Here is a 25740-nt window from a genome sequence, read left to right as displayed (position 1 = left end):
GTTCATTAGGACAAAGTATATTGGGGCTTTAATTATACTAATTTATGCTTCTTGAGTGTTGTATTGATGTAATTTTGGACATTTACGTTTTGTTTTATTTTTCCCTATTAAAACGCCTGTTTCCTCCCCCAACCGCTCCCCAATAAAAGACGAAAATAAACTTATTTTGATCACAAGGCAAATCATCTTGTCAAAGTTACTTAAGCGTGACGAAACTTTTACTTTGCCAAAACTAATTGTGAGATTCAGTTGTTTAATTAGGTGTGTTCGTATTTACTCTGAACATCAATGGTTGTTATATGTGGCATATTGACTGCTATTATATGTGATTTGTTGTGTAGCTCTTTATCATAACGTTTTGTTCGTAGCGTGTTTTATTGGCTGTCGTTTTGACGTTGTTGTTTAAAAAATGTAAAAATTAAATGGTGTTACATTAAAAATCACTGTTTTAAGGTATTTCAGACAAGTTATGGTGGATTCCTCACTAGCACCCAAGTTATATAAACAACAGGCACTAGTAAAGAATTCTTCGCTACATAGCAGAATAGGCTAGTGGAAAGTGTTGGTGGTTAAGGGGTTAGTGGTTAGCAAATAAGGTGGGGGAGGATTCTTCACCAGCACCCAACACTATATATATATATAATATATGATTTATACTTTAGGTACAAGGTTAAGTTACCAATATATTTCTGTATAAACGAATATCCAACAAAGCTTAATATTCTGCGGTGAAATGTCGAACAATTCATCAGTTATGGTCACGGTAAGATTTGTATTACTGCTTTAAGTTTATAATATAGTCATAATATAATACAGTGATGTAGGTACATTATATTTGCATAATATACCAACCAATATATATTGTTTTCAATCAGAATAAAATATTGTTATAAAGAGAAATGTAAAATATAATATTATGGCTATATGGAATAGATAAGATACCACTCTCTTTAGAGCTTCCGTCATTACTTGTTCAAGACTTATCACTGCTGCCACTATTTGCGGGTGTATGTGTCTCTGGGCAAGACACTTAGCAGGAACTGCTTCAACCCCAGTGGTCTTTTAATGGCTTGTCTAATTTGTTAGCCATATACATAAAAGATTAAAATAAGAATCACCCAAAAAGTTAGATAGGTGGTAACTCGAAAGCTGGCACGAGGTGTATGAAACAGAACACCCGTGTTATAACGACTGTTGTTGCCCCGCCATTCAAGAATAAATGTTACATACATCCATGGTAACTTGTAAGCAGGCACGAGGTGTATGAATCAGAACACCCGTGTTATAACAATTGTCGTTGCCCCGCCATGCTAGAATAAATTTCTCATCATCATTCATATTTATTTTACAGAATATCTCAACCACGGTTCCCTACTCGCCTGTTTTCATGCAAACTGTTGCCTGTAAAGCTGTGTCTGGTGTATTTGCATGGCTGGCTATCCTGATTACTTGTCACCAGGTAATATTAGTTGGGTTGAAATCAATGTATCCGTACAGTGGGCTACGAACAGATTTTCATCAAAAAATGGGTCATTTTTTTTTCTTTGAGCTTGTTTTAACTAAATAAATTTTTTACAAAAAACAACTGCAAAATATAATTGAATCTTAAAATGTACAGTCCAGATCGTTTTAACTTTGATAAAATGTGATACAGTTACTTGTATTTAAACTCCGATTAATTTTTCGTTCAAGCGTTCTTCTACACTGTTAGTGTTTTACTTTGTGTTATATGTTTCTGTCTTGAACTTGTTTATCCTCTGTAAAACAAGAACCTTTATTTTTCTCACAGATCTACAAACACTTGCTTTTCTACAACGTACCATCTGAGCAGAGATGGATCGTAAGGATCTTGTTCATCGTCCCGATATACAGCTTCGATTCATGGCTCAGTCTGATGCTGTTCAATACAAATGAACTCTATATTTATTTCGACACTATTCGGAATTGTTACGAAGGTAATACATTTTATAAAATTTGATTATTTGCATTAACAGTAAGCCATATTAGCAACCAAATAAATGCCTCGGGCAATGTTGGGGATTTTTTATATTTTCTGTTAAACTTTTTAATCCAGGGAGACATAAATAAATAGTTTTTCGGTGATTCGGATATGAATATGAAATTCAACTTTTCATTAACATTGACTATCTTCATTAGACTACTTAATTTATAAATTCATAATAAAGGGGGCATATCAAGTTATTATTCTATTTCTATATGCGTGAGGTGAATGTTATAATGGGTTTACCATAAAGATCATATAAATTCACTCACAATAACACATTTGTATTGCTATAGATAAATTCAAAGTAAAATTCTATCTATATATATCAGTGACCATTTTAATTGAACCAAACATTAGCTTTATTGATCCCCAACAATTTATCAAGTATAAAAATCAATATATGTTCAGGGTTTGAACCACAAGTGTGTTTGATTGGTGGATCATATTTCATATTTCACTTCTATGTTGGGTTAAGTTGGAATACACACTTGAATATTAATAAGTTTAACTATACTTATGAACTACATATATCAATTTGTCTTTAGAACTATATATATTATGATCAGAAAAGTTATATTAAATAAAAACTGTGGTACAATTCCAGTATTGTATATTTTTTAAAATGATACTAATATTATATTATATTATCCAAAGTTGTCCTTATTCTAATATGACATGGAAACCTGTTGTACCTGTACATCAACAGTATGGTATTACCGTATATGTATGTTTTTCATGTATAACAGTTTGTTATAACTTGTATGAGCTTTTCAACAATATGTTACATTTATGTATGTATGAGTTTTTACATGTATACCAGTATGTTATATCTGCTCAGTGCTTATCAACAGTTTTATTATTATTATCTGCCTACCAGTATCAGTATGTGCCTAACTGACTCAATACTTCAACAGTATTCATTACTATGTTCCAGTATTTATTAAGTAGTCACCTTATCAACAATACATTATATTCCACCCAGCTTTTGTGGTTTACAACTTCCTCAGTTTATGCTACGAAGGATACTTGGGCGGTGAAAGTGCGATAATGGCCGAGATCCGAGGCAAACCAATCAAGTAAGGTTTTACTAGGTTTGGGTGGATCTTACTTTAATTTCTGAGTTTTTAAAGCTAAAACATGTGTAGTGTAGGCCTATTTATTTACTATTATTTGTAAAAATATATATGTATGTATTGTCTTGTTACCAAACCTATTAATTGTAGGTTTAGTATGTTTTTGTTGGGTTCAATTACTAAGTTATGATAAACTCTGGTTTAAACCTCCAGTTGCATGGCTTGTCAGGCTGTACAAACTCACTATAGAATAGTAAAAACAATCTCATGATTTTTAAGCCGAAAGAATTGTAGTTTACTGAGTTACAATATATATATATATATATATGTATTGTTTTAAATATACAGTTTCTTGTTGTACTGTCTTTTATGTTTTCTTGTGTTTTAGGAGTTGGTACCTTATATACATTCTATAGGTATATGCAAAGGCTATATATGATGATCATAGTCTTACTTTTACTTGTATATTGTTGTGTAAGTACACAGTTACACAGTATGTACACACGGCGCATATTTTGTCTCATTACGTCATAAGGCATATGTTGGTACTGTGTACTCATGTGATGTCATAATGTCATGTGTTACACAATACAGTACTAGGATTATCTGTATCCTGTACATTGTTGTTGTTTTATTACACTTATATTGGCTATAGCTCTCTTAGCACCAACGTGTTACATGCTAGGATTGCTAAAATTAAAACAATAATAACAAAACCTATGTAAAGTCCTAATATCTGTAACAAACAAAACATTGATAAATACATTCATAAACTCGGTTCAGTCATTAATACTTCACCTTAAATTTGTGGATAATTGTTTACAATGATGAAACTGTTTTCATAAATGTTTATGTAGATATATAGATATTACCTTTAATCAATAGGCATAGTAGGCTGCAATGAGAAATATGGCTTTATCATTTACCCAGAAATTATACAACATAATAAATGACGTAATATTATCAATTGTAACTCTTTTTTAAAAATTTTGTGACATTTATTTTATTAATAATATTATGATTTTTTTCCTTATATTAATACCCACATATCTTTCATGTGTCTTTCCAGTATTTTTGTGAGTTTTTTTGTATATTTTATACATATCCTGATCGTGTTTTAAACAATTAACAACGGTCTATGGGAGTCCTAAGGATACGGTTTTATAATTCTTTAAATGTTCTTTGTTTACTACCAAATTGGGACGAGAAAATAGAATGAAAAGGCATCCCATCTTCCCCCACCCTACTATATATATATTATTATATTCAATATATATATTATATTCTTTTATAATATTAATATTTAATATATTTTAGGACGAACTGGATTTCTTGTACTTGCTGTTTGGCGGGGAAAACTTACTCCATTGGAACGTTGAGGTTTTGTAAACAGGTATGAACTATTGGCCAATATATTACATGTGAAAGTACTTCGTATATTAGTGGTGATGGGTGAACTTGTTGTGTCTTGAATAAATGTTTAAGTTGGCTAAAATGGATTCTAAATATGGTGTCATTTTGGACATGCTTTGGTTTATTCCAAGTTTTGAAAGTATTGTATAACTAAAGTAGACTGTATGTGTGTATATCTATTGTATATGTTGTCCTAACCTAAATCACATTACTATGCACAAATGTTATAAGCGTATAAATGGAGATTGATATTTTATGTTTAAATAGATGTCAAAATAAATTAAACAGCGTTAACATAATGTTTCCCACATTGTCATTTATCTTACGCTTATACAATTGCTTGCTGTTTGGCTGACTGACTTTTTAATATTCACATTAATATTATTTAAACTATTGCATGTATCGCATACAATGTAATAGAATCTACACAGAAGTTTTGTATACAACTTGATGACAACCAAGTTTAATTTTCGTTTCCCCTCAGGCCACTTTACAATTCTGTTTGATCAAACCCCCTCTTGCCATTATAACTCTCATTTTACAATCATATGGACTTTACAAGGATGGAGATTTCAAGTAAGTGTCGTATTACTAGTAGTAACTTACTAACACGGGCACCAAACCTGGGGTGGCAGGGTGGGCAAGGCTACCCTTGAGTTTGACATTAATCAGTAAACATTAGAACCAATAGTTAGATTCGTTTCATGGTATTGAGTGTAAATATCACTGCCTCCCCTGTGTTTATGTAAGTTTATTGCTTATGGCGTTATAGGCTATTACCTTTTATCTCATGCAAACTAATATACTTAGCTACTACTTGTTGTTTTTTTTACATTCAATTTTACTTCTGTTATTGTAATCAAAGGAATAAATATCTAGATATTGTTATGTTATGTTCAAATTAAAAACGGAAATAAACTGAAACACCACGACTATAGAGACTGTATTAACCGTAGAATGAGACAGGTTATCATAAACCAAGTAAATTTGAAACAAAGGTACCAACTTACAAAAGTTACAAATATTCTAAAACTCATTTGTCTCACACATTATTTCTCCCCAATTTAACTCATAGTGGTTGGGAGTGTTGTTAAATTATTTATTGTTGATTGCGTTTAATGAGAAATGAGACAGGCAACTGTAGGTTTGGCCAAAGTTAGTATAGACCAAGTTAGGAAACGGATTGTAAAACAACGAGTCTTGTTATCCATTGTCGCGCGTCTATGACGTCATAGACGCCACCATTACGGAGCCCACAGCATAGCATTTTATCATTGCTGGGTGCTGTTTTTCGCCTAAATAATGCGATTTTTTAAGAACCTAGCACTTCTGCGCGTAAAAATGGCTTTCTACTAATGTTATATCTTATCACAATAATAAACCTCACATAAAGAATCAAATTTTATTGAACACTCGATCGATTAATGAGTAAAAAAACAGAAAATATCAAGTATACCAACCAGAAATATAAAAGAACATGTTTAAAATATAAAAATACAAACAAAAACGCATAACATTAACATATACTAGTGTATCCAGCTGCAGTTTTACATGTAAATTGCCGTGATTTTACTTTTTGGCTTTCAAACTTACACGTATACCCGGCAACGAAACTTAAGGTATCTTTGTAAAATTTGCCTAATATCGAAGTGACATTGTGGTAAACAATACTGAGTTACTATTTTTGATCCTCTGCTTGAATTAATAAGCTGCCTTTTCTGCGTTCTTGGTCTTTATGAAATCGGAATACGCGAACACCTTATCTGCTAGTACTTAAGCAGTTTGGAGCTGCATGGCCACTCATGTTGAATTATAAATGTAGTATATACTGGTTCTGCAGATTCGTAGGTATGATCATATACTATTATGTAAACTAAGCTGGTTGCTGCTAGTCTTAATCGCCAACAGAAAGTACCCTGTTAAACCACACTGTACGCCGAAAACCAGTCAAAATATTAATTTACTTCACATTAATTCCTAGATTTAATACTATATAACAAGATTTATATTAGAAATTATATTTGAAATGATAAAACAACCGCTATACGTTTTTTCTAGCTTTGTATCGCCTACAACAACTAAATGAACACATGCCAACCATGCATTTGTATAGGCGATTCACGCTCTGTGGGCTCCGTAATGGCGGACACGAGCGCCGTTTCCTAACTTGGTCTATACTAACTTTGGGTTTGGCTAGTTGCTTTTTTCACTAGATTACTGAGTTGGTATAACTCTCCATACAGCATAGTAAAGACTTGGATCAATCCTAGGTTAATATGGCTGGGGGGACGAATTGATTTCCCCACTTTCATATTTCAAAGACCTGAAAATTTCTTGTTTTCGAAAGATTTTTTTTATTGAGGAGTGTTTTATATTTCCCCCCATATTCTACCTAGTTTTTAACAAGTATTTTTTAACCTTGTATAACCTATTTCTCGTATGTATCTTTTTTATGAGTCACATAATAAACACATGTAAACAATTTCTTGACCCCACTATACCAGTTCTTTGCGTATATAATATCAACTTTATTACAGTGAGAAGAGTGGGTATCTATACATCACCATTATATACAACATATCTGTCAGCTTTGCCCTCTATGCACTGGCATTGTTCTACTTTGCAACACAGGAAATGCTTAAACCATTCGATCCAGTGCTTAAGTTCATTGTCGTCAAGTCCGTTATTTTTCTCTCTTTCTGGCAAGGTAAAATATGCTGACTCAGCAGTTTATTTGTTTTCACGCCTGGGGCAATGTAATGAATTGTAAACTGAGCCTTCTAAAACTTGGCTGACGTTGCTACTCAGTGTGCATAAAACAATAACTATATATATATTGTATACAGTTAATTTTATAATACCGATTTTTGTACAGGGCTATTCCTCTTCTAACAAATGCAGTCCCAATTTATTTACAACTTTTACTACATTTAAAAAAAATTGCCACTTGTGTTGTTTGCATTCATTTTAATACAACTTATAAGTCTACAACACGTATTAGAATGGCAAATGTATAAAAATTGCATTTGAAATTCTAATTGTATCCTTGCAACCTTGGCTGTTTTACCATAAATGCAGAAAATCAAAATCTCCATGAATTTTACAAAGGCATTACATATTTTTTTGCAATGCGAGGTAACTTACACAGACTGTAAATACAACTCTAACTCAACTTAACTCCTAACTTAGCTTAACTGTAAATACAACTCTAACCCTGTAGGTTTGTTGTTGAGTGTCCTCGAGGCCACAGGAGCCATCACCCCCGTTAGTGTCGGGGGGTCAGCTGAGGACAAACTTGGTATCGGGACCGTGGCTGCAGGGATTCAAAACTTCATCATCTGCATTGAGATGTTGTTCGCTGCTGTTGCTCTCAGATATGCTTTCCCGTACCAGATATATCAAGAAAAACAACCAGAGAAAGGTGAGCTGTGTATGAACATGAGGTGTTTGGAGTGTCTGGTACTCTGGTGTATAAGAAGACGCCCATGTTATAACTCAACAGTGAGCATGAGGTGTATGAACAGACCACGTGTGTCTGGTGTATAAGAAGACACCCATGTTATAACTCGACAGTGAGCATGAGGTGTATAAATACACCATGTGTGTCTGGTGTATAAGAAGACACCCATGTTATAACTCGACAGTGAGCATGAGGTGTATGAATACACCATGTGTGTCTGGTGTATAAGAAGACACCCATGTTATAACTCGACAGTGAGCATAAGGTGTATGAATACACCATGTGTGTCTGGTGTATAAGAAAACACCCATGTTATAACTTGAGGTGTGTGTTTCCAGTATACAAATAAACACATATGTTACCTATTTAACTACAAAACATATACAGCGCATCATCCACACAGGAATTGAATGAATCATTTACTTTATGTTATTGTTATCCTATTTTACCAATACAGAAACACACATAACTTTATACACAGTGATTAGTGTCTAGTATTGTATATTTTGTTAAAATAGTCATTTTGTGCTCATCTAGTATATGATCATATTCATATCCCATTGAAGTCTTGCTCGATAACATATGAAACGTTGAGATAAGTTTGGTGTTCTTACTTACCAGTTCAACCGAAAACAGCTATATTATAATATTCCTGGTATTCACATATAATATATTAGCTATCTTATAAATAAATATTAAATAAAACTGCAATACAGTTGCAAAAAAAGCTGCAAAACTACTCATAAATCAAAAAGGTTATAGAAATGTAGAGTCCCGAGCATTGTATATATATGAAATATTACATTTATACACAATATGTAACATCTACGTGCAGGCATGTCGTCAACTCAATCCATATCGTCAAGATTGAAAGACACCGTTAACCCAACAGATATCGTTCAAGACGCTGTTCATAATTTCTCTCCTTCGTACCAAAACTACACTCACTTAAAGTAGGTGGTTCATTGGTTTCTCTGCTGTCCTTTTTTAATATGAATTGTTACTAATATTGGCCCAGAATTTTGGTTCTATTCTATATGGGTCAGGTTTCAAAGCAGAATTAATTTATGGAAGAATTTTAAGCTTGAATTAGAATGAAAACTGGGTTGGCAAAGCTAAAGAAATGTTTCCATTAGGTATAAATGTACAGTTTGTTGGAAATCAAAGAGTTTTAAAATGCATGTCAGTGATTTGGGATGTAGAGCATAGTTGACCTATTACCCCAACATATATATATAATATTCTAACACATATAATTATTGTTCTATACGGGTGAGGTCCTAGATTTGTCAGAAACCTAGATGTTTGGTCCAGAGTTTTGTACTGGTAGACAACTGTGTCTTTCAGTATGTTTAGTAAGTTGTTGTCAACCTTGGTTTAATTAAACCTCAAGGAAGCTACTTGGTATAAGTTGTCCTGTCAGCTTTACCAATCCTCTTGTGAATTAAGAAAGGTTTGCAATTTATAAAGGCTTGAGAATTACTATTGAAGGCGTTTTGACATATTAAGATATCAGCAATTAGGAAAAGGTTTATGAATACCAGACTGACAGTTACTAGCAATTAGTAGCACAAGGTTTTTCCAGGGCATGCATTGCATACCCATGTTTTATCCTCTGTTATTAGATGCATTTCAATTTATGCAGTTTGACAAATTCTCCTTGACTGTAACCACATTATTCACATAGTATTCCAGGGGGATGCATGCATACCTTGCATACCCATGTTAGGCGCCTATTTTATCATAATAGTAATTAATATGTTCCATATATGTTCCAGGTGAAGACAATATACATTGGTGGTGGTGGTCAACCTGCAACTTTTATCTTTGCACAAATACTTCATGTGTTCATTTTATTCTTGTTCCATTTATATAACCCAAGTGATAAAGTGATACATAGTTTATATAATCAGTTCTACTTCGCACAGAACGTACTTTGACTTTACAGGGACCAGGGTAGTTTAAAACACCCCTTCATGCTTTTAACCCCAACGTATTTCAACTTTTTGCTAATGACCCTTTCATAGACACTCAACACCCATAAACTATAAACTACTATAAACACCTTGTACCCCTTAGCCACAAACTGGCCACACATTGATAAACCATATTAACCTATCATTGCAACCGAATATCTATATTTGTACATAACCCCCATACCCCCATATACTACCGATAGCTGTGTATATATTTATGTCTAGTTCGCTCGTTTAAGTTAATGTGGTGCAAATATAGTTCGTTTTTTTGCAATATCGTTTATTTTGACGTAATACATGAATGCATGGGCGCCAAACTTTATATATTCCAGGGGAGGCGGTAATCCTTGTGCCCCATGACCTGTAAACATTTTGTATTATAAGTTGTTTACTGAGTAATATAGATAATTTCAGGGGTGACCTGCCTACTCTGCCACCCCAGGTTTGGCGCCTATGCATGCAAACCACCAACTGTAGAATCCCCACAAAGTATAGTTCTAACCGCTGCAACAATTAAATCTATGGTTCTATTACGTCACAGAACGTTATTGTTGTCCCGTGCATCGCTAATTGTCCTTTCAGCCTTTACTTTGATTGCTTTCAGCTGTTGCAGCCTCAGCTAAATTAAGATATTGATCCTTGTTAAAATGAAATCACTGCAACTTATATTCGTCAATATGGCTGAGCTGCACCTTGCGTTAATAAAGCCCTATTTTATGTAAACTTGTGTTTTCTTTATCAAAAGTCACTGATATGGTTTCTTGTGACGTCATGATTTCTGGTCACGTCATAGGTACCGTGAGCTGGTGACGTCACTAAAGCAAGAATACATTTCAGACGTTTTATTTTTTTCCAATGAATTATTGTATTATACGTTAAACGCAAAAGGGATCCACAAAGCACTATAATGTAATTTGTAATACTTTTATTACTGGAAATTGGGTAGATTTGTAACAAACGTGGATATACAAATAAGTTAATATGAGTCAGAATTGTAAGTTTATAACTCAGATAATTTAGACAATCCATTAGTGACCGCTGGGTTGGTAAAATGCCCCTAAGTATCTCGCCCAAGAACACGTACGCCCACAATAAGAGCGGGGAAGAGCCTTGAACCCATTACCTCTGGGTTACAGGATTGCGTGCTAACCAAGGGTTGGCAAATATATCGTCAATCATAAAACACGGCTAAGAAATTAACCCGAAAGAAATCCCCCAAAAAACAATCACCAACAAAGTTACATATATCGTAACTCGTAGGCTAGGACGAGGTGTATGAAACAGAACACCCGTGTTTGTCATTTCCCGGTCGCCACGCGAGGATAAAGTACGTAACACTCATAATAGTTTAATAAATAGGAACAAATGCATCCTTGCAATGTTGGCGTTGCTGGGTCTTTATGATGTCATCTTTACGTCATTTATTGTCTACGTAATAATCACTGTTCTAATAAATAGTACTGTGGTGTAAGATCGTTACTGTTATCGTATTCTTACCCCAACCTACAATATTCATTTCGCGTACCCATTTTTCGCCATCGACACCCGAAGTCCGAATGTTAATTCCTGCATCTGACGTCGAGTTTCGTTAAAAATATCTTGAAGTATTGTTCTGTATTTGGCCGTAGTCTTCCTGTATTGTCGCATCATTTCTTCTGCGTCCAATAACTCCTGGTTCGTCTTATCTGCAGACATTTTTTTACGTGGCCACGTATTGCTTTTAGCGCCGTCTGGCGGTTTAGTTTTTCTTCGCAAAGCAGCGGTTGGCTGGTTGTTGATTCGCTTGGAATCATGAAACTTGTCCTGACAATTTACCACAAGCCGTTTCTTTGCGCTTGGGCTTGTAACAGTCTTAGTCTCCACAAAGATAACAGCAATACGGCTGCTCTTTTCCATGTTTAAACCCCTACTTATAAAGTGACATCTAATCTAATAATAATACAGCATGATTAACAACACAGTTGTTATAAACAACCAGCAAAGCGTGTGTGGTTCTTCGGTTGGGTGTTTGGTTCTAACATTATCCAATACTAATAAAAAAAATCCAATAAGCCACTATTTAGGCACCATACACAGTGGGTCCATGCATCTTAAGCCTGTATTTGCAAGTAACCGTTCACATATTGATTTGCAGCTTTTTTCACATGGGACTTTCCTTTTACATTCACAGCCCGTCCTTTGTTTATTTCATTTTAACCTGTTATATGACCCAAAACACAAAACAAAGTTGCAAAACCAAATCCTCTCATCTCAGCTGAACTACCAACTTGTAACCGTCTAAACCTTGGTATAAACCTTGGTCTAAACCACAACACACCGTTCGTTCGTTCGTTACGCCACAGATCGTGGCTTCTACGAAGGCGAAAACACTTCAGCACAAACTCCATTCCAGCCCGCGGGCGATTAAGTCTGACGCGTGCAAGTAATGTGTTTCTTGAGGTCCAGTTAGAGATTTAAATCACGAAAATCCTTTGTAATTCGATTATTTAATACTTTAGTCGTGACCAAGCCAAAGTACAAGTCGCAAGTTAAGCTATTAAAACTAATGTATGTCAGTTAATTGCAAATAAATATTTGACTAGCATGAAGCCACAAAATCATTTTATACGGATCGTGTTTTTGGCTCTCGCGTATAACGCGCTTTATCTTATGTGGCGTCACTTACGCGTATGTGACGTCAGCGACGTCATCTTTATTCCGTAATAATAACTTTGCACCGTAAGCGTATAAATTAAACTTAAACAATAGCTTAACCATTGTAATTGACGTATAGTAGGTTGGGGTAAGTTGGATGCTTTCAATTCTTTATCGTCCTGTTTGATAGTAAACAAGGAATATAGTAGATTGGAGGAAGACGGGACACCTTTAGCGCGTAATATCAAAACTTCCTGATCGTGTTTTGAACAATTAACAACGGCCTATGAGAGTCATGAGGATAGGGGTTTATAATTCCTTGAATGTTCTTTGTTTCCTACCAAACGGGACGAGAAAAATAGAATGAAAAGGTGTCCCATCTTTCCCCACCCTACTATATTTATACAGAATTATCACTGAAAAAGAGCATTGCTAATTGGTAAAAACACTGTTAGAAAATATACGATTTATGTGCTAACATTATCCCATCTTACTCCATAGTACTATATTGTCTTATGTTGCTGGATTCCACAAGTTAAAAATCATCGACGTAACAAATAAAGCACCCGAAGCCTTTTTATGACGTCACAAGAGCTAAATCAGCCTATAACTCGAATAATAATTTCCTGAATTTTGGCGCCCGAGGAAATTTCAAGGTTTCGATTCTCGGTGTCGGAATAATCCAAGTTCATTGACTAGAACATGCTGACTGTGCGGGTTGTCGTTCTCGTGCTCTTTGCTATTTCAAAAGCAGGTAAACTGGTGTGTTCGTATTGTATTGCGTCCATGTAATATTGTAAATGTGAATGAATGGATGTAACGTATTTACCCTCGCGTGACGGGGCAAGGGTAGTTCTTATAACACAGGTTTGCTAATGTAAGCCTATGTATCTAGGTTAAGGTGTAAAATCTACGTATTTTAACAGACGCTATAAGCGAATATGCGTTTCAATGTTTAATATTAAATTGTAACAACTCTGGATTTACTGTTAACTTCCGCTTGTTTTGATTATTAATATAATCTTACTAAACTTTGCAAGATAAAAAAAGGCTTATCTTATGCCACGTGTACGGTGTTTATATCGGGAATTTCCCATAAGCCGGGGATTCTTACCTAGGAATTCCCCTGGGCGATGTAAAAAAAAATTAATTTTTATTATCAGCAGCCACTGTTTTCGATGAGTTCTATGACGACACAAATAGATGCGTGCACCGATGTTCACAGTATTATGACGGTGAACTACGACATTCGATAACTGGGAAGAAATGTCGATTATGGAGAAGCAGTGACGTCACCAGTTATAACGTCAGCGTAAGGTATTTCGTATTGAATGTATGTAGTCCTGTGGGGTAAATGTTTTTATTCTTCAGCACAACATGTTATAATCATCAAATACTCAATTTTTTCATATAATTCGTACGTTTAATATTGTTTTTAAAGAAATAAAATATTGTTGTGTTATTTAACTTCATGCTCAATTATTAACAACTCAGGGAAATGGGAGACAAATGTTCCAACCCAGATCTAAAGGAGATGCCATGGTGTTATGTGGGTGAGAATGAATGGGAGTTTTGCCATCATTCGAAATGCCAAGGTTGGTATATTTATAACATGCCCACAGTCGAGCTGCTAAAGCTATTGCAGTGTGTGGATAAGCAGACATGACTTTTGGTTGGTTTGGTCATTTATATTCTCGTGGGTGGGAACTTGAGTGACTTATTCATGGTTGCCACTACCATGCCCACAGTCGAGTTACTGAAGCTATTGCAGTGTGTGGATAAGCAGACATGACTTTTGGTTGGTTTAGTCATTTATATCCTCGTGGGTGGGAACTTGAGTGACTTATCCATGGTTGCCACTCCTATGCCCACAGTCGAGTTGCTGAAGCTATTGCAGTGTGTAGATAATCAGACATGACTTTTGGTTGGTTTGGTCATTTATATTCTCGTGAGTGGGAACTTGAGTGACTTATCCATGGTTGCCACTCCCATGCCCACAGTCGAGTTGCTGAAGCTATTGCAGTGTGTGGATAAGCAGACATGACTTTTGGTTGGTTTGGTCATTTATATTTTCTTGGATTGGAACTTATTATATAATATTTCCTGTGTACTTAGAGCCAGAGCGCTAGCCATTTATAGTTTTGTCTCATCGCACTTGCATTGTTACATAAACAATGAACAATTGTCTACAGATCCTACTGCGTTGGTCAGTTGTTCAGAATCACGAAACTTGACTTTCAGCTTAAAAAACAAATGTTTATCGATATCCACACACAGCTACAATGCATATGCTGGTGCTGCTACTTATTGTGGGAGCGATGGCTTGGCCATCATTAGGTCGCAAGATGAGATGAAATTCATTCAAAGGCTGAGCTGTTTACCACTTCTGGTCGGAGCAAAGAGAAATCAGGTAGGATTCGGATAACATTAAATATTTAACCTAGTCTGGCGCCGTAGCAAAGTTGGTTAGTACGTCTGTCTATAACCCAGAGGTAATGGGTTCAAGGCTCTTCGCTGCTACCATTGTGTGTGTATGTGTCTTTGGGCAAGACACTTAACGACAATTGCTCCAACCCAGTGGTCACTAATGGGTTGTCCAAATTCTTGACAAAAAGTTACATACTTGGTAACTCGTAAGCGGGCATGAGGTGTATGAAACAGAACACTCGTTTATAAATTCAACAAATACACCAGAATATGAAGTAAAATTTATTTAAAATACAAATTCGAACACTGTATTAATACTGTCCCAACAGCCGTGTACTAAATTAATCCCTTCAAGGGTTCCTGGGCATGGAGGGATGGGAGTAGGTGGGGGTTTGGTGGAGATGGAGGATCTTGGTGTCCAGGATTCCCTGTGGGTGGTGGTGACTGTGTTGTTCTGCAAAGTCGAGGATGTAAGTTATATTTTATGTGGGTGAGGTCCTAGAATTTGGGGCAGATTTCGTCCATTGACACAGCACTTGGGGTAAAAGTTAAATTGCTGTGACGAGCAACCTGGTGGTAGCACGTATCGTAATTTCTATCGTCCCCTTGTTTGTGTTCACACTGGATTGGCTGTGTTTATTCATGCATTTCGCGCTCCTTGTTTGCCCTTTAAAACTTGTTCAGTTCTTATTTTTAATTTTCTCTAATAAACCGCTACATAGCAATTAAAAAGTTAGTATAATTTACTAAAGATTATGTACAACAAAGAACATGGAGTAATGGGCCAACTCTGGCTTTAATCTTAAGTCAAAGTGTCTGTCATACTGTAGGATCTCACCAGTATGTAATACAGGTGCATGTTACACTGTAAGTGTGGAACTTCAGGGCATGTTACAATGTAGAACCTCACCTATGTAGAATAGTGCAAGTTATTATTGGACTTTATTTTTACAGGTTTTACAAACACTGACTGCACCAACTCGTCCACTTTGTTCTACTCTCTGTGCCAAAGTTCACGGCCCATGAACATTTACATTAGGTCAAGCACAACAACTGGTGCTGCAAAATATCGATTCTTTCAACATATAGATATCCAGCCACATGAACTTAATGCTGACGACATGGCTTGGTTTAGGTTTCCACTGCTGCCTAGAGATGTGTTGGCTTTCTCAATAATGTCCGAGTACGTGAAGAACTTATTTGAGCTTCCACTTTACTTTTGCAGCAAAGATCATATTGTGTTTGATAGCTTGATGACGAAGATTTACAGTGTTCGGTATGGAAAGTGCCCACCTTCATTCCAATTAATGTTTTATGGATTTGCGTCAAACTATCGCCACTCAAGAGCGAACCGTGGCCTGTACATTACAATGGCAGATGATGGTAGCTCAAGAATAAGTACAAGGGACCGAACAGTGGGAAATTATGACCTTAATTTTCTGAGATTTTACGGAAATTTAGTCGAAACAACTTTATCTGTGAATCATGTTTCCCCGTGTGGTGTAGTAATGAAAATATACGATAAACGTGGCGTGCTATCGAGCATCGGGCAGTTTAACCCTTCATCTCCACAACGCAGATGCAGGTGGAGAATAATAGTTGAAAGCAATCAACTTATTCAACTCAATTTCACCAACATAAATTTACAAAGCAGTGGTGACGACCACCAGTATTACACAGTCCCAAAGCCGGGCGAATGGTCCCGATTTAACAACATGAACTCGTCTTTTAACTTAAATCAAACTTGCCCAAATGAGAAGATTACTGTTAGGACCCCATCTGGTAAAAGGAATACACCTGGGTGGCATAACTACGGATCGTTTTGTGGCAACCAAGGCCCAAGCATCCTTACCCTCGGGGGTAGCGTAGTTATTATGCTTTCAACTCAATCTATATTTAGTGATTTCACTTTAAGATTTGAAGTTTCATCTCCTCCATCTAATATTAAGAAGGTGATTCCAACAAGCGTGTTGACTTGGCAATCGGGAAGAGATCAATGTATTTCCCAACAACAGGATCTGTGTTCTATTCAAGACATATGCAAGTGAGTGTGGTACTTCTGCAATTCCTAAGAATCCCATACTTACTATCGTGAATACCTATATTATAAAACTATAGAAGATACAAACAAGTGTTTTGTGGTAATGGGAAAATCTTCCCCGCACATTTTCATTCTATTTTCTCGTCCCATTAAGTAGTAAACAAAGAACTTTCAAAGAATTTAAAAACTTATTCTCACGATCCCATAGACCGCTGTTAATTGTTTAAAACACGATCAGGTTATTTAGATATTATGTGCTAAAGGTGACCTACCCTACTACATATATAATCAAACATTCTGTCACAGACTTTCCTTCCGTCCTTATTATGGTGTTGAAGATGGCCATGTTTGGTCCCCAATATTGGATAGGGAAAACGACTGGGTGCTCGTTGGTGCCTCTGGTGGGAGGATTTGTGGTCGATATAGTTTGTTGGTTGATCGGGGCAATGTTGGGGTGATGGGGGTGAATAATGAATCAAGTGGACAGGTGGGTGGGGGGTGTATGGGGTATGCCTTGATGGGGTGGAGTAAATCTTTTTAGTGTATGGTAAAACACCCATGTTGTAGACAAAGGTGCGTCTAGGCATTGAAAAAGATTGACGGGGGCTAATCCTCGCAGGACAGGACAAAGACTGTTGGCATGTGAGCCCGCCTGTATATGCCCCTGCATATACAAAAAACAAACTAAAACATTTATGCGCTCGTGTACTAACTTATCTCTCCCTCAATTGATGTCAACACCAGACTCTCTCCTCTTCTCTTCCGATGCCTATACTTTCGCATTTTCCGTCTTTTCACTTCTCGTAACAAACCTTGTTCTTCTGTTGCGCCGACTCTCTCTCTCACCCACTGTAATTTGAAGGTAAGCATGAGGTGTATGTATGCACCATGTCTACTTTCCGCCTATGAGGTGTACACATGTTTTACAAACCTATATTGTTTAAACAGGAGCATTTTAACAGAAGCACGGGCCCTTTATATTGTTGCGATGTTGACCCAACAATACAAAACATTTTTCAACAAAACACAACAAACAATAATCAATCTACGGTTTCTGTTTTGGTAAAAGTTGTAATTTTCAGGATAATTCAAAATGGCAGAATATTTGAAAGGTTCGTTGTCAGTTAATGAACCCCCGTATTTATCATAGCATGAATTTTATTTGTTCTTTTAAATATATGGAACATAATTTATAGATACAAAATTGAGTTGATTTTATTGGCAAAATGTGCAGGGGTCTAGTCCAGTAAAAATGGGTTGTCTATATTGTCAACCAGACTAGAAAAAACTATCACATGGTAACTCGTAAACGGGCATTAGGTTTATGAAACAGAACACCCCTGTTATAATGACTGTTGTTGCCCCGCCATGCGAAGATATATAAGTTATATACGTGGTAACTCCTACACATAAACTGTAGGAAACTAAAAACTCCTTTTATAATGCCAGTGGTACAAATTATTTCCAGGTACCTCAGGCAAGGAATGGATGAATTTCCCAACCGCACCTCTCCAGTTACTTGGCGGAGGGGTAACATTTATAGCGACAGCGTGTCATCATTCTCGCTGTGGTCGTCACGCACGGATACTTACACACAAGCTATTTACTTCTGCTCAAAAACCGCTCGCAGTTTTTTAAGCTCCCCACTCCAAGTGCATTCCATTTCTAATGAACAATGTGTGGACGGTTGGGAAACAATGTTCATATTATACGCTTCCAATCTTCCGAATACTACACAAATATATGTAGGAATTAGTGACTACCCACCATTTCAAACCTACTTAACTCTAAGTTCAAGATATCAAAGTTATTCTTCCCCGCGAAGCTTTTTCTTCCAAGCCAACACCAACAACTCCCAATCAACAAACTTGTCGATATCTCAAGCGCTCAATTTGGTGCAAATCAACCAAAGATGCGATGGAACGCCTCAAGTGCTTGTAGCACCAGTAGTGATACAGTCACCCAACTACCCACTTTATTATCCAAGTAACACCAGATGTGAATGGATGATACGGAGATCACAAAGGGACATTGAAGCTGGTATAAATTTTTTTATATACTTTGAATTTTATATAATTTTAATTATTCAAAAAAGTTGTAATTGTTGCAAAAGTTAATTTATTAGGATCACATTTTATGTACTCATATACAGCACAAAAGTTCCCACATATCTCATGTAACTGTATCACGAGGATACATAAGTTACATATGTGGTAACTTGTTCAAAGGAAGCAGGAGGTGTATGAAACATAACATCAGCATTATACCGGCGGTCTTTGCCCTGCTATACGAATAAGTTACATTCATTCAACGTGTTTAGTAACATTAATTTATTGATCTTATTAACCAAAATATAAACTTCTAATAACCACCAACGACTTAGAACACTCGTTTTATAATCACTGTCGTAGCCCTACAACAAGAATGAATAAGTTCCATTTATTCGTTTATATGTCTAGCAGTAATATTAATACATTGATTTTCACCAGGCAACAAACTTCTTCTGCGCGTTGTTAGTTTACAAATGGAAACTCTACCGAACTGCGTCAACGACTATCTACGTATATTTACCACCACATACAACGATGTAACACAAACTTTCGAAAACCGAAGACTCGTGCGCCAAATTTGCAGCCACCAGGGCGGCGACATCGTGCTCTCCCAAGATTCCTTGCTTATCGTGTTTCATTCTGACTCTTCGATCGAGTCGTCCGGTTTTCACCTCGACTTAAGGAGCATTAGTGACTCTTGTGGGGGCAGTGTATTAACAGACGGGACGATTATATTTTCCCCCAACTACCCAAATAGATATTCACCAGGGTTACAATGTATATGGACGATAACTGCCCCATCTTCTTACTATTATGTGGAAGTGGAATTTACAAAGTTGCAGCTGAACGATTCAGAAGGTTGGTTGGGCTTATAACTTTGTGTTCCGTCTTTTTTATTTTGTTCATACATGATCACTAAGGGGTGAATGTATGTCATATAACCCCCTCAAGATAACCTTAAAGAATGCACCGTTACAGATAATTAATATTTTGTAACCAAACACTACCATTTCATTCATATTTTTGAGAGTGTAAACTTGAGTGACTTACCCCAGCGCATGATACTGGTATCATGTGTTTGTACCAAAACTGGAAAAAATTATGATTTTTTGCCAAAGTGAAAAATGTGAGATTCTACCCCAACGCATGATAGATTGTGAGATTCTACCCCAACGCATGATATCGGTATCATGTGTTTGTACCAAAATTCAAAAAATATGATTTTTTGCCAAAGTCAAAAATGTGAGATTCTACCCCAACGCATGATACCGGTATCACGTGTTTGTACCAAAACTTGAAAAAATTATGATTTTTTGCCAAAGTCAAAAATGTGAGATTCTACCCCAATGCATGATACCGGTATCATGTGTTTGTTTCAAAACTTGAAAAAATATGATTTTTTGCCAAAGTTGAAAATGTGAGATTCTACCCCAACGCATGATACCGGTATCATGTGTTTATACCAACACTTAAAAAAAAATTGATTTTTTACCAAAGTCAAAAAATTGAGATTCTACCCTAACGCATGATACCGGTATCATGTGTTTGTACCAAAATTCAAAAAAATCTGATTTTTTGCCAAAGTCGAAAATGTGAGATTCTACCCCAACGCATGGTACCGGTATCATGTTTTTGTACTAAAACTTAAAAAAAATCAATTTTTTGTCACAGTTGAAAATGTGAGATTCTACCCCAACGCATGATACCGGTATCATGTGTTTGTACCAAAACTTGAAAAAATCTGATTTTTTGCCAAAGTCGAAAACTCAAAAAAATATGATTTTTTACCAAAGTCAAAAATGTGAGATTCTACCCCAACGCATGATACCGGTATCATGGGTTTGTACCAAAATTCAAAAAATTATGATTTTTTACCAAAGTCAAAAATGTGAGATTCTACCCCAACGCATGATACCGGTATCATGTGTTTGTACCAAAATTAAAAAAAATCTGATTTTTTGCCAAAGTCGAAAATGTGAGATTCTACCCCAACGCATGGTACCGGTATCATGTTTTTGTACTAAAACTTGAAAAAAATCAATTTTTTGTCACAGTTGAAAATGTGAGATTCTACCCCAACGCATGATACCGGTATCATGTGTTTGTACCAAAACTTGAAAAAATCTGATTTTTTGCCAAAGTCGAAAACTCAAAAAAATATGATTTTTTACCAAAGTCGAAAATGTGACATTCTACCCAATTTGCCACTTTCATGCCCACAGTGGAACTGTTCCAGTGTATGTTAACACTATATAATATTTACAACAACCAATTTAAAGCCCTAATACCCAGTTACATGGATTGTTCCCCACCAGGTTGCAGATTAGATTACCTTGCCATTCAAGCGGGTAATACTTCACAAAGACTATGCGGAATCAAAACAAACTCGCCAAGATTGCAGTTCAACCAAAGCAATCTTACTCTGACCTTTCGCACACGTCTGCGGAGGAATAACCCAACCACTGGGAAGGGGTTTTCAGCTACAGTTCGTTTCCTGCCCAGATATGGGCGTGCAAGGCCCTCAGAGTGTGGGGTGCAAAGTATTTTACCTTTCGGGGTAGGAGGGCCAAACACAGATAGAATAGTTGGAGGCAGTGAAGCCATCCCTGGAAGTTGGCCTTGGCTTGTGAGGATACGAGAAGCAAACTGTGGGGGAGCTCTGTTGAGTGACAGGTAGGCATATGTGTGGAGTGTAGAAGTTATGGAGTATGTGTGTTATATGGAATTGGTGTATAAAATATATCTTTGTTGTCTCAAAACAAGTCGGCAGTGAGCATGAGGTGTATGAATGCACTCGACAGTGAGCATGAGGTGTATGAATGCACTCGACAGTGAGCATGAGGTGTATGAATACACTCGACAGTGAGCATGAGGTGTATGAATACACTCGACAGTGAGCATGAGGTGTATGAATACATTCGACAGTGAGCATGAGGTGTATGAATACACTCGACAGCGAGCATGAGGTGTATGAATACACTCGACAGCGAGCATGAGGTGTATGAATACATTCGACAGTGAGCATGAGGTGTATGAATACATTCGACAGTGAGCATGAGGTGTATGAATACACTCAACAGTGAGCATGAGGTGTATGAATACACTCGACAGTGAGTATGGGGTGTATGAATACACTCGACAGTGAGCATGAGGTGTATGAATATATTTGACAGTGAGTATGAGGTGTATGAATACACTCGACAGTGAGTATGAGGTGTATGAATACACTCGGCAGTGAGTATGAGGTGTATGAATACACTCGGCAGTGAGCATGAGATGTATGAATACACTCGACAGTGAGCATGAGGTGTATGAATACACTCGACAGTGAGCATGAGGTGTATGAATACACTCGACAGTGAGCATGAGGTGTATGAATACACTCGACAGTGAGTATGAGGTGTATGAATACATTCGACAGTGAGCATGAGGTGTGTGAATACATTCGACAGTGAGCATGGGGTGTATGAATACACTCGACAGTGAGCATGGGGTGTATGATTACACTTGACAGTGAGCATGGGGTGTATGAATATACTCGACAGCGAGCATGAGGCGTATGAATACACTCGACAGCGAGCATGAGGCGTATGAATACACTCGACAGTGAGCATGGGGTGTGTGAATACATTCGACAGTGAGCATGGGGTGTATGGATACACTCGACAGTGAACATGGGGTGTATAGATGTAACTCGACAGTGAGCATGGGGTGTATAAATAGACTCGACAGTGAGCATGATGTATTTTTAATACATTCCCTCCACAGATGGATACTCACTGCAGCTCATTGTTTGGTCGGCACGGCACCAAGAAGCATCAGAACTTACGACGTCAACGCAACAATCTTCAGCGCCTTGATGGGCAGACACGATATTCAACTTCCATCAATAAATGAACAAATCTTAAGGATTAGCAAAGTTGTCATACACCCAGAGTAAGTCCAAAGCTCATGGCTCTTTGGTATGAATGTAGCTTATGTGCCTTCGCATGTTGGGGCAACGACAGTCGTTATAACACGAGCTTCTGTTTCATACACCTCGTGCCCGTTTACTAGTTACCACACTTTACTATGCAGGTGATTGTTTTAGACAACCTGCTAGTAACCACTGGTTTCTTGTTAGATTATCTTCGTCATTGTGAAATGATTGAGTGTCCAAACAGGAGGTCAAAAGTTAGCAAAATTCTAGATGAATACCTAAAATACAATAAAGTAACTTCTATTTTAATACAAACACTATTTCCAGGTATCGACGCTTCTACCCATCTAGATCTCGTCCGTTTGCATTTGGAGTCAGTGGTGTACCATTGAACGATATTGCTTTAATCAAACTTTCTACACCGGTTGTGTTTACGCCCGCAATTCACCCTGTGTGTTTGCCCAACCAACATGTCAGCGTAGGATATCTATGTGTGGTGGCAGGATGGGGCAGCAGAGGAAGCCAGAGATTCTCAAGAAGGTAATTCTTTTGTGCTGTGACACCAACTGGATATTGAATGAATTGGTATCAGGACTGTAGCACTACAATAAAGCTTCCCAAAATTTTTGGAGAAGTTTTTTTAGTTTTATTTTTTTATTTTTTGGAAAGCTCTAAAATAAAAATAAAATGTGTGAGCCAACGATAGACAAAAAGGTAGGTCTCTGTATTTGTACTATCATTGTAGAAGTGCAGGGCTTTCCAAACCTTTCCTCAATATTTCTCAATACGACATAGAATGTATTTGTTACAGTACGTTATTTAATAAATTAATTTGTCATAATACAAAATTTTATTTTAAAAGATAAAATAATTCTAAATTAAAGATGACACACTAGCTTTGGTGGTTTCTTTTTTCTATTTTTGTGCTCTAAATGTTTAGATTGTGATCAGACAATAGTTTTTGTTTGGTACATTTAAACATTTGAAGTAAATACAAAAATATTACAGAACGCCGCTACATTTTGCGCAAGTTCCCATCCTCGACAATGATATTTGTTCCTCGTGGCCGGCACTTCATGGAGCTGTGACTTCAACCAATCTTTGTGCAGGTTTGAAATAGAATATTATAAAACTCATGGCACTTATTAATCCTCGCAAGGTGGTGAAATTAAAGTTTCATACACCATGAGGACACTTATGAGTTACCATGTATGTAACATTGTGGGTGATTCATCATGAATTTAAAGGTTTTTAATAAAACCAGCCCTGAAAATTGCATCTGGTTCAGTTTTACTATAGTAATAGTAAAATATATTGACTTTTATTTGCCTAATTGATAGAAAGATTAAAAATTAGTGATGACAAAAAGCCAGGATGAAGCCACAAATCGACAGTAATAAGCTTTAGTTCTAACTTTGTTCTGAAAAACTTTAAAAAAAAATAAGAACCTTAAAAAAAGTTGACAAGATATTACTTTTTTTAGGTTATCCTGGTGGGGGTGTTGATTCTTGCTGGGGAGATTCTGGGGGACCCCTGATGTGTAGAGGGGGTGATGGGGTCTATTATTTGCATGGGGTAGTTAGTTGGGGCAAGGGATGTGGAAAACCAAGACAACCGGGAATGTACACCAAAGTTCGATCCTATATTGATTGGATTCGTAGAACAACTACAAACGATTAAACAAATGTTGGCTGATTATCGCAAATTGTTTTTTTTAAATGTTGCCCTTTATGTCACAATAGGTGTGATGTAACATTGTGTATTGTGTCGTGTATCATTGTGTCGCAACGCCAGGTAAAGGTGGAAGAAATTAAATACATCTGTAGACGAACGTAGACGAGCGTAGACGAACGTAGACGAACGTAGACAAACGTAAACGAACGTAAAATAATACATGGACAAAAAATGAACAAAATTTTGATGAACGTATACGAGCGTAGACGAACGTAGACGAACGTACATGGACAAAAAAACATGGACAAAAATGGATAAAATTTTGACGAGCGTAAACGAACAAAGACGAACGTAGATGAACGTAGACGAACGTAAAAAATATGGACAAAAAATGGACAAAACGTTGACGAACGTAGACGAGCGTAGACGAACGTAGACGTAGACAAACATGGACAAAATGTAGACAAACGTAAAAAAAACATGGACAAAAAATGGACAAAATTTTGACGAACGTAGACGAGCGTAGACGAACGTAAACGAACGTAGACGAACGTAGACGAACGTAGACGAACGTAGACGAACGTAGACGAACGTAGGCGAACGTAGACGAACGTAGCCGAACGTAAAAAAACATGGACAAAAAATGGCCAAAATGTAGACGAACGTAGACGAGCGTAGTCAAACGTAGATGAGCGTAGTCAGAACGTAAAAAAGTATGGACAAAAAAATGGACAAAACGTTGACGAACGTAGACGAGCGTAGACGAACGTAGACGAACGTAAAAAACATGGACAAAAAATGGCCAAAATGTAGACGAACGTAAAAAACATGGACAAATATAGACAAAATTTTGACGAAAGTAAACGAGCGTAGACGAACGTAGACGAACGTAAAAAAACAGGAACAAAAATGCCCAAAATGTAGACGAACGTAGACGAGCGTAGTCAAACGTAGATGAGCGTAGTCAAACGTAGACGAACGTAAAAAACATGGACAAAAAATGGACAAAATGTAGACGAACGTAAAAAAACATGGACAAAAATGGACAAAATTTTGACGAACGTAGA

The 25740-nt window shown here is 36.7% G+C and overlaps 2 protein-coding genes across 4 annotated transcripts; both read left to right on the top strand.

Annotated features, from left to right (window-relative positions):
- Positions 1-625: 625 nt before the first annotated feature.
- Positions 626-10650, top strand: LOC149729069 (transmembrane protein 184B-like). 2 transcript variants are annotated; one of them, XM_089889040.1, is made up of 10 exons: positions 626-763; positions 1352-1459; positions 1790-1955; positions 2988-3081; positions 4396-4471; positions 4976-5067; positions 7029-7198; positions 7712-7912; positions 8787-8904; positions 9730-10650. In XM_089889040.1, the coding sequence occupies exons 1-10, from the start codon at positions 734-736 to the stop codon at positions 9731-9733; spliced, it is 1059 nt and encodes a 352-aa protein (XP_089745166.1). In that variant the 5' UTR covers positions 626-733; the 3' UTR covers positions 9734-10650. The 2 variants fall into 2 exon arrangements, with proteins under 2 accessions (XP_089745166.1, XP_089745167.1); XM_089889041.1 differs by lacking the exon at positions 9730-10650 and having other exon boundaries at positions 8787-8908.
- A 2327-nt stretch (positions 10651-12977) lies between these two features.
- On the top strand, positions 12978-24834 carry LOC149729068 (uncharacterized). Of its 2 annotated transcripts, none has more exons than XM_089889031.1 (15): positions 12978-13315; positions 13728-13878; positions 14056-14156; positions 14754-14971; positions 15344-15458; positions 15943-17032; positions 17336-17516; positions 17978-18141; positions 18498-19069; positions 19519-19938; positions 21396-21753; positions 22849-23016; positions 23327-23539; positions 24008-24108; positions 24483-24834. In XM_089889031.1, the coding sequence occupies exons 1-15, from the start codon at positions 13264-13266 to the stop codon at positions 24677-24679; spliced, it is 4101 nt and encodes a 1366-aa protein (XP_089745157.1). In that variant the 5' UTR covers positions 12978-13263; the 3' UTR covers positions 24680-24834. The 2 variants fall into 2 exon arrangements, with proteins under 2 accessions (XP_089745157.1, XP_089745156.1); XM_089889030.1 differs by having other exon boundaries at positions 13725-13878.
- The last annotated feature ends 906 nt before the right edge of the window (positions 24835-25740 follow it).

This window comes from Ciona robusta, chromosome 11, assembly GCF_009617815.1.
Source record: "Ciona robusta chromosome 11, ASM961781v2".
NCBI classification, from domain to species: domain Eukaryota; kingdom Metazoa; phylum Chordata; class Ascidiacea; order Phlebobranchia; family Cionidae; genus Ciona; species Ciona robusta.
Note: the sequence above shows the minus strand (reverse complement) of the source record. Positions and strands in the feature narration are given on the sequence as shown.

Coding starts and splice junctions, on each gene's coding strand:
- LOC149729069 (XM_089889040.1), top strand. CDS start 734: ATGTCGAACAATTCATCAGTTATGGTCACG. Junction 3,082..4,395: donor ATCCGAGGCAAACCAATCAA/GTAAGGTTTTAC, acceptor AATATATTTTAG/GACGAACTGGATTTCTTGTA. Junction 7,913..8,786: donor AGAAAAACAACCAGAGAAAG/GTGAGCTGTGTA, acceptor ATCTACGTGCAG/GCATGTCGTCAACTCAATCC.
- LOC149729068 (XM_089889030.1), top strand. CDS start 13,264: ATGCTGACTGTGCGGGTTGTCGTTCTCGTGCTCTTTGCTATTTCAAAA. Junction 21,754..22,848: donor GGAGCTCTGTTGAGTGACAG/GTAGGCATATGT, acceptor TTCCCTCCACAG/ATGGATACTCACTGCAGCTC. Junction 23,540..24,007: donor AGCCAGAGATTCTCAAGAAG/GTAATTCTTTTG, acceptor AAAATATTACAG/AACGCCGCTACATTTTGCGC.